At 39.6% G+C, this 9229-nt stretch overlaps 2 protein-coding genes across 2 annotated transcripts in view; both read right to left on the bottom strand.

Moving 5' to 3' along the window:
• Positions 1-404: 404 nt before the first annotated feature.
• Positions 405-2874, bottom strand: LOC106293034. Its single transcript, XM_013728707.1, has 13 exons — positions 2753-2874; positions 2617-2678; positions 2488-2553; positions 2338-2413; positions 2169-2239; positions 1978-2079; positions 1810-1899; positions 1608-1682; positions 1419-1451; positions 1226-1297; positions 1054-1116; positions 840-961; positions 405-729 (listed from the first exon to the last, which is right to left on the bottom strand). Exons 1-13 carry the CDS (start codon positions 2805-2807, stop codon positions 708-710), a joined length of 909 nt encoding a protein of 302 aa, XP_013584161.1. The 5' UTR covers positions 2808-2874; the 3' UTR covers positions 405-707.
• A 393-nt stretch (positions 2875-3267) lies between these two features.
• The window catches only part of LOC106344569 (U3 small nucleolar RNA-associated protein 20-like), a 12691-nt gene continuing 6729 nt past the window's right edge, over positions 3268-9229 (bottom strand). The window contains 12 exon segments of the mRNA XM_013783925.1: positions 3268-3692; positions 3695-3749; positions 3751-4031; positions 4034-4118; positions 4232-4474; positions 4605-4914; positions 4989-6727; positions 6803-6868; positions 6996-7121; positions 7225-7614; positions 7694-7784; positions 7786-7847. Coding sequence (XP_013639379.1) covers positions 3268-3692; positions 3695-3749; positions 3751-4031; positions 4034-4118; positions 4232-4474; positions 4605-4914; positions 4989-6727; positions 6803-6868; positions 6996-7121; positions 7225-7614; positions 7694-7784; positions 7786-7847 — 3873 coding nt within the window.

The following is a 9229-nucleotide window of genomic DNA, read 5'->3' on the forward strand; positions in this document are numbered from 1 at the left end:
AAATCAATGCAGCTTAGCTTGTTTTGGAAGATCTTCGCATCTCTGCTTCATATATGAAATGCCACAGGGCAAAAGAGCAAACTATAGATGAGACTGTTGGCAACACTGAGGATTCGTTTGTCAATCTGGAGTCCTACTTTGAGCCGTTGAAAACTACCAATCCCGAAACTGTAACTGCTATAGAAACTGAGCTTGATATTGAAGGCCATACCCGCTTCCTCTTCGCCTTCCTGTTTTTGGTGCTTCAATTCACGGTTTCCGTCGTCTTCGCCCTGTTCTTATTATTGATGGGACACATCTATCGTGTTAATAACTCTAAAATTATTTCAGGTCCACATCTTCCTTTTCATTGTCCAGTTACTGTACACTCTCATTTAGTGTCTGAAACCATATTTCATCTTAGCCGCTCCACATGTCTATAACACAATTCCTACATCAACTTTATTTTAATTGATTCAAAGTCCCAAAACGGACGCGGCACATGCCACCATGATGCCAATAAACAAACTCGCTAAGTTCAAGGAAACACCTCCAAAGTAGAAACTAGAATATCATTAAGACCCAAGTATGGCGAGAGGGGAAACAAACCAAGCCTACGAATAAATTAAAAGAGAGTTTCTTTCTACGGCTCACGAGACCATTTTGTATAAGTTAGAGTTTGTTATTATATACATCCCGCAAGCCAACGCCATCAGGAAACTTCCACATCAATACCTAGCTGAACCAACCCTGCATTCACATTTCCCTTGTCACGCTTCTATATATATATATATATATATATATATATCAAAGCTCACAAGAGAGATACATAACAAGATTGCTTTGTAAGTTCATCAAACCTTGATAACAATGGCCTCGACTTGTCACTGGACTTAGTTATACCAATAATCTTCACCGTGGTTACTCCTCCCTCCTCTGTGCCATTGCTTTCAAGCAGTTCTTCAGCAAAGTTTTTCAGCCCCTGAAAACGATTAAACGAAATATAGTCAATCAGCAAAGAAGAAGTTTCCCTTTTACATGCTGATGTGACTTTTACAAATAAGAAAAGACCACCTTGGTTTCAACATCTGCCAGCATATTACGAGCTTTCTGGTTCACAGGAAGTTGAAGCTGCTCCTGTAAGATTAAATTTTGCATGTGAAAGTTAAATACAAAAGAAGATATCAGGAATATTTTAATAACCCAAAATAAGAGAGGTATAATTCGATTTAAGAGAAGCGTGTACCATGTCAGGCAGTTTTGTGCTCTTGCCTCCAAAATAGTTATACAAGTGTAGCATGCACACATTTGTAACATCCTGCCACCAGAAAACAAACAGAAACCATGATTATTTGATTTTCAGGTAAATGATGCTGCTAATTAGACTTCATGTGGTGGGTCACAGCTGAAAGAGGGTGGAACACAAAAGATATATGTACCTGCTTGTATTCCAGTGTGTCCAACTTCCCATCCTGCGAAAAAGTAATAATTAGGGGAGATACTGAAAGGAAAGAAATGCTTGAAAGGAGAATTTTGATTGCTGATCTGATCTCAGAGACTAAATGAATGATCTTCAGCCTTGCTCATATATATATGCCTTCAAACATAATGAAATTTAAAAAACTCACCAGTCCACTAATCAAATTATTCAATGACGCCAAATCAATCTCAAGTGAGTTGATATCCTCACGAGCCAAGGCGACCTGTTCAGCATTAACCAAAAAAAAAAAAAAAAAAAGTTCATTGGTCAAAGACTGTTCAACACTGTACAGATACATAACAACGAAAGTTAATCACTCTAGTCTTAGGAACTACAATCGTAATCCACACCTCTTTCTTGACTCCCTTGGAGAGATCAATCTGCTTTTCTACCTTATCATCCATACTCTGAATCTTTTGCGTTAAATGCCTTTTAGCAGCCTGAAAAACCAAACGATCATGGATCCCACTTTATGTCTACAGCTTCATGAATCACCAGTAAGTAAAAAAAAAACTAACCGCGAGGGTCACGGAAACTTGCTCCAGATTCTTGGTCAAGTTAGCCACGGCAGTAGCCATGTTGGCTTTAGTCACGTACATAAGGTCAGTAAACGAGAGTCCCTAACCAATGAACAAAACACAAACATTTTCTACTTCCCCCTTTAAAAAAAATTGCTTACAAGAATGAAACCTAACATGATTCATCTCACCTTCCACCACATGTAACCATATCCTAAGACTCCCAATACCGCAGCAGGAACAACAAGAGCTTGTAAGTTTGCTGCTCACACAAACACATACACAAAGGAGAAACAAACGTGATGAGCAAGAAACACTAAAAGCTTTCCTGATACAAATACTTCGGAACAAATACAATACCACCAGAAACTCCATCCATGACCGTTATCTGCCGCGCTGAAGCTAACTGCCTAACCTCCATGGCCAATCTACGAACCTTCAAATCATCACCAATCAACAAGATTCCTCTCACCAATAAGCCTAAATCAAAAACAGGAGCTAGCAAAGTACCTGGGAAGCTACGGCGTCGGAATCATCATAATCTCCCTCGGATCTCTCCATACCTTTCACCAGAGACTATCGAAACAACAATAAGTCAAATTTTTCCAAGGAGAGTAAAAGGAAATAAGCTCAGAGTACCTGCAGTTCACCCAATATATCCGATAATTTGCCGTTCTTCATCATGATCGTACCAGTATAGCCTTGTTATTCCGAATCACACATTTAGTGGTAGCGAGGAAGGTAACATTGAAGAGAGAAAAGCGAGTGAAAATACCTGCTCCGGCTAAGATTATGATCCTCGATAAGCCAACTCCGGCTTGCATCGCCATTGCTCCGACTGTTTTACTCCGACGCCGCCGCAGCTGTCCGTCTGATCTCGAATAAATATATGTAGGTATTACAGTACTATTAAGATATTCCTTTTCGAGTTTACTTGTGAAAACGTCGTTGTCTCTAGGTCAATTTGAAATAAGACAGAAGAATGGTTCAACCGGTCGGTCCAGCTTTCAAAATGCTAATATATTAACAACGTAATTCTATCATTTATAGATCTTGAAATTATAGTAGATATTAATTACATTGTTATTTATTTGAATTTTGAGTTAACATTTTAAATAAAATTCCAAACCAAAATAAAAAAAAAATATTAAGTTGAAAATCTATCTGATAAAACTGAAAAAAGAATCAAAAATGGTTGAGAAAATACTACATATATATAGTCTAATGATCTTTGATGATAAGCTTATTAAATAATTAAAGTAACGATGGCTTAAATATGGTTATGGGAGCTCAAGAACGTGACCATCTATCCATTTTACTCCTCATAATCCTCCTCTTCTTGTTAGCCTTGTTCTTCGAAGCTACCTTCAGTTTCCTCTTTGCGTTTCTCTCAGGGTTCACCACCGCCATTTCCTTCTCTTCTCGCCTCCTCTTCTGCCTTTTCACTTCCAAACTCTTTTTGATTTCGCTGTAAACTTTCACAAGCATCTGAACGCCTCAGCTCCTGTCTCTTATACTGTCTCTCACCTCTTCAGCTAGCTGTTCCAACTCGTCTGTGATGGCTTTCCCTGTAAACCCTTGGCAAACTTTGTATAAAGGAAGCAGAATCCTGAAGGCGTATAGGCGACACTCTTCCTGATTCAAGTTTGAGGCACACTCTTTATAGACGTTGAACACTATTCTCATCTGATGAGAGTCCACATCAAACGCAAGCTTCCGACCAATACACTTCTTACATCATCTAGGCCTTTCAGGTCGCCTGAAGTAGTAGTAAGAGCACAGAAAAGTAGACCTTACTTTCCCTGAATCAAATACTAGAAAGGCTTCCATGAACTTCCCTTGCTCATCACTGTCGAGACTTGACGAGTACTCATCATCTGTTTGTCCGATCATTGAATGAAGTCCAGTGACAGCAAAAACAATATTCTCTCTGAGATAATCTTCTTCAGTGGTATCATTGTTTTTGTTGACGACTCTGTTGCGGTCCACCTTTAGCTTTAACTGGAAGCAAAGAGAAGCAGCTACCATGAAAAGGCTACTTGGCTTACTAAGACTTCCGTAGACTTGGCTAGTTTCTTGAAATAATAGTTCAGGAGCCGGCATGTTGTAGTTTGCAACCACTCATGTCGGTGCAACAACAACTTAAAACACCATTGTCCAAACATCATACAAAAATAAGAAGAAAAATTAGATCAAACATCAAATCGTAGAAGAAGAAAAATTATTTATATCAAATGACCAACGAGACAAAAACTTGTAACATTACCTTAAAATCTTCTTGAGAATCTTCGTGAAAACATAAATGAGGAAACTGCTTGAGCATCTTTTCTATCATAACCAGAGAGTAGTATGCTTCCTTCCATAAGGGAATACTGCCTTCATCAACAGTGTTTTGCAACTTTACAGCTGACTCCAAAATCGTTTTAGCTTCTTTCAACAGTATACTGCATTTTTTCTCTGGAAACTTTTTCTCGGCTTCAATGAATAACCCCAATACCTGCTCATGCATCCAAACAAATGAATGAGAGTTATCAACTGCCGCAAGAAGGTACGCTCATACTCCAAAAACAGCCAAGTTTTGTGACAATGTTACAAGCAATAAATACTTAATATGAAGCATTATGTACCTTTGCTCCTCTAACCCGTGAGTTCTCCAGCTTATACCAACCCAGAGAGAGCTTAAGACTGGACTTATAATTAGTCATGCAGCCTATGAGAAGCTTCATCACATCACAAATCTTGGCCAGCAACTTTTGATCATTCTCTCTTTCCAAATGAAGAGCAAGCTCAATAAACAAGTTTTGAGACTGCTGGCCAACAACTGACTGGTGGCCTACAGAAGGTTTCGACTGCTTGCCAGGATTAGGATCTGGGAATTTATGGATAAGCTTTTGAAGAACGTCAAGAACTGCTTCTCTTCCAGTTGAATGTTCACAGCTGGAAGAAGATAAACTCATTTACTATTTGAAAAGAAGAAATAAAGGGCAAAATTTCACAAAGCTTTATTGCACCTCAGGTTTTTCTGCAGAAAGTTAAAATGTCCTTCTAGGCGTTTCTCGGAAGATGCATAATTGACCAAAAACTCTACTAGTATATCTCCACATTTGTTGCGGATTGATTTATCCTGATGTGTTATCATCAACCTTGAAACCTGGTCGACAACATCATATATCTTCGAAACTTTGAGCTTCTTTCTCACAATGGCCTTGAGAAGTGAAAGAGAAGCAACAGAGGAATCCGATTCCAGATCAGAACACATACGGAACTGAATCAACATTTTCAACTCCTCAGATGATAACTTGAAGTTATCATTGCTGACAAGAGCTGTTAACAGCTTAAGGCATGACTGCACTAGAGTACTACTGGAACTCACAGCAGACTGAGCAATGGCTAACACTTTGGTTTTCACTTCACGTGCTTCAGACTTGAAGGAAGGCAGTTGAAGCCTTAACAATGCAGTGAAACATTTATTAGATGAAGACACAACATCTTCTTCATACACAGAGCTCAAACAACCAACAAGTAGTTTGACAAACGGATCCAGCTTCGACACCAGCTCTTCGTTAGTATTGTTGGGTTGGATTCTGTTCAGTCTGTTATGCAATAAGTCCAAAGCAAACACCGTGATGAGATAAGGACATGACTTGGCACCAGAAGTGTCTTGTATACGTCTCGATTTCCTTTTCTTTTTGGATGGCTGAGAAGATTTTTGACCTCTAAGACCACTCTTGTTGTCGTCAACACGGTGATATATAAAACAGAAAAGATCTCCTTGATCAACAGATGGGTTGCCTTCAAGACCAATTGCAATATGCTTTAACATATCCGTAAGCGTTGATTTTAGCTTCGAAGTCATAGGCCCTTGCAGCTGTTTAGTGACAGGAGAAAGTAGCGTCAATGCATGGCTTCTGCACGTTACATTTTCAGCAATCAATCTCAGAGGATCAAGTGACTTGTGTTTTATCGTTTCTTTCTTCTTCTTCCTCCTCCTAATTGAATCTTTCTTATCCTCTTTCTGTTCATCAACATCTCCAAGGATATCTGCTTCCACCACATCAAGATCTTCCAAACAATGATCCAACTTCCACCCCGTAGGACTAGGCAGGCACTTCGATAAGATGTGATGGACAGTGTACCCCAGCACATGCACCTCAGATCCTTTTGTTAATAGAGAAACTAGCTTCTTAACGACAAGTTGCAAGTAATTCTCCAGGCCAAGCTCCTTCAAACAAGCAGCCAGAGCTTTTCTGGCTCCCTCACGTGTGCTCTCCATCGGGTCCCTCAAAAAATTGGAAAGTTTATTGACTAAAGAATCTATGTTTGAGTCCATTATCTCTTTGGGAAGTAGCTTCAGAACCTTCACAGCAGCTACATAGGCGTTGAAATTAACGCCATCAGATTCAGAATCAAACAGCTTTGTTATCTTTGGATACAAGGTTTTCTCAAGGCAACCCCTAATCTCCTCGTGAGCCTCACCACCTTTTGCAAAATGAAACTTGTCCAAAATCAAGCAGACGAGATTCCACAGACGCTTCATCTCTTGGAAACACCGATTCAATAGAGCGTAGTACAAGTTCCAACTCATATGAGCAGACAGGGATGCAAGGGCTTCTTCGCATGCATCAAGGACATTTTCATCTTTACTATTTTGACCCTTTTCAACTCGACCTTTACTATCTTGACCTTTTCTTTCTTGTCCATCAAGCAACATGTTGAAAAAGATTGAGACCAAGAGTTTTCTCACAACTCCCTGCAACCCCAACAGAAATTGGTCACAAGTCCATTGAAACTACAAAAATAGTGATCAAAGAATCTAAGAGATCACCTCAGGCAGACTGCTATCTTTGATCTCCTTGGCAAAACTGTTGATTGCCTTTGCTCTACGGTGTGCCTACAAGACATTCAAAAGAACAGTCATTGTAAGTTTTCCATCATCTTTCATAAGCGATAAGTTGCTTCATCCTCACCACAACACAAAATACAACCTGTTAAGAATCCATTCTGATAAAATGACTTACCTGAATGTTAAAGACGTTTTTAAAGAAATCAAGGTCATCGTTCTCAGAACACAAAGGTCTGAAGGCAGCAAGATTCCCGGAATCTGGAAGGCTCATCACCATTTTGCGTATCAAAAGAATCTCCCCCTGCAGCAAAATAATTTGCTTATTAAAAAAAATATCTAAAACCATGAGTACCAGCATGGCCATAGAAATTCACTCATGACAGACTTAGAAAGGGTCTTTGTACCTTTCCACTTGAGATTCCGTTGTTTACTGCATCGCCAATGTGTTTCAAAATAAACTTATTCATAATCCACAACACGCGATCGCCTGTCCATCTTGCAACGGATTTTGAAACCTCTTTGCCACTGTCGGAATGTGCTGAGGCCTCTTGGCAAAGTAAAGAGGCTGAAAATTCAATAAAAGTGCACAAGAGGTTACATGCACAATCCTTTAGCATAACTTCTTTTGATGTCATGTTGTATAGACTCTGTGAGAGAATGATCATCATGTGCTGCTCCGAGGATTCATTAAAGAAATCCACATCAATGTTGGCATAAGCATCCATTATCGTTTCATAGTCAAGGTCATCAACTTCCATGGGTGAGGTTGCATTCATATCGCTTACGCATTTGGCCTGTAAGACAGACAAACCAATAGTTTGTTACAATCTCAAACGCAAAAGATAAAAAAAAAGGAAGATGGCAGGCGCTTACCACTCGATATAGAGAAAAGTCGATTTTCGCAAGAGACTCAAGAAGGTTACAAATGCATAATCGGACATCAGGTTCAGCGTCAACAAGCAGAGGAGAGACTATCTATAATTTTGTTAGTACTATCACCCCCAAGCAACGATGTGATGTCTTGAATGTGTTGACATGAAGAGAATAAAGAGCAAGAATAAAGACATGAAAAACATGATTGATCATGGACAGGAGATTATGGACAGGAGATCATAGACAGAAAATCATGGACATGAGATCATGGACAGAAAATTATGGACAGGAAAACTGAAGCAAGGAAATGTTTGAGACTGATTTAAATATCTTGCCTGAAGTCTTGGACGAATTTAAACAAGTGGAAGCAACTGGATAGGGCTGTTGGAGTGTGGAAACGAGCCAAAGTCACATGATATGCTAAGGAAAGAAGAGAGAAGAGAGTTGTCACTATCCGAAAGTGACTTCCCCAAATATGGTCTCCATTAGTTTATTCATCTCCATTTGTTTATTCATTCTCATTGTCTTATTCTCCTTTGCTAGATCTATTTATGTAACTATAGTAGACACTAAATCAATCAATACATCCTCATTACTCTCTCTCAGATTCTTAGAAAACCCTAGCAATACATTCTCTTTGTTCTTGATAAATCATACAAACCATTCTCATAATCCATTCATTTCAACATGGTATCAGAGCAACAAAGCTCTTGAAACCTTTCTTACTTCCGCAAAATCAAATACTCTGTTCCTGTTCTTGTGTTCTTCATCTCCTTACCCTGTTCTTAACCTTGTTCTTGTTACATTCTGAAAGATGGAGAACAACAACAACAACAACAACCAGCGCCTCAGCATACCTGTTACCCTAAAAGGAATTAACTATCTCCTATGGGCCAGGATGGTGAAGATTGCCCTTGGAGGAAAGAGTTTATGGAGTCATGTATCAACAGAGACAGCTCCAAAACTAACTACTCAAGGAGAAGATGGAAAGGAGATGGTGGTAGCTGATGAAGACAAGTGGGGACAGGAAGATCTCCTTGTGCTTACAGCGCTCCTTAGCTCTCTTGAACCAGCTATTATGGAGTCCTATTCATACTGTGAGACTACCAAGCAGCTGTGGGATACACTCTACAAAGTGTATGGAAATGTCTCCAACCTTACTAGAGTTTTTGAAGTGAAAAGAGCCATCAATGCTCTCAACCAAGGAGATGGGGAGTTTCAACCTCACTTTGGTAAATTCAGGTCCCTTTGGGCAGAGCTGGAGCTACTAAGGCCTCACACAACTGATCCTGCTACCCTGTTAACCAGGCGTGAAGAGGACAAAGTGTTTGGGTTGCTGCTCACTCTCAACTCATCTTATGGGAGCTTGATTAAGCATATTCTAAGGGCTAATAAGCTACCTGATCTGGATGAAGTATGTGCACAAATCCAGAAGGAAGAGGGATCCGTGAGCTTGTTTGGAAACAAAGGGGACCTAAGTATGGCGCATCAAGCTGAAGAAGCAGTGGCAAACAAGGCAGCTTACAAGCAGGATAA

Source organism: Brassica oleracea, chromosome C5, assembly GCF_000695525.1.
Source record: "Brassica oleracea var. oleracea cultivar TO1000 chromosome C5, BOL, whole genome shotgun sequence".
Classification (NCBI taxonomy): domain Eukaryota; kingdom Viridiplantae; phylum Streptophyta; class Magnoliopsida; order Brassicales; family Brassicaceae; genus Brassica; species Brassica oleracea.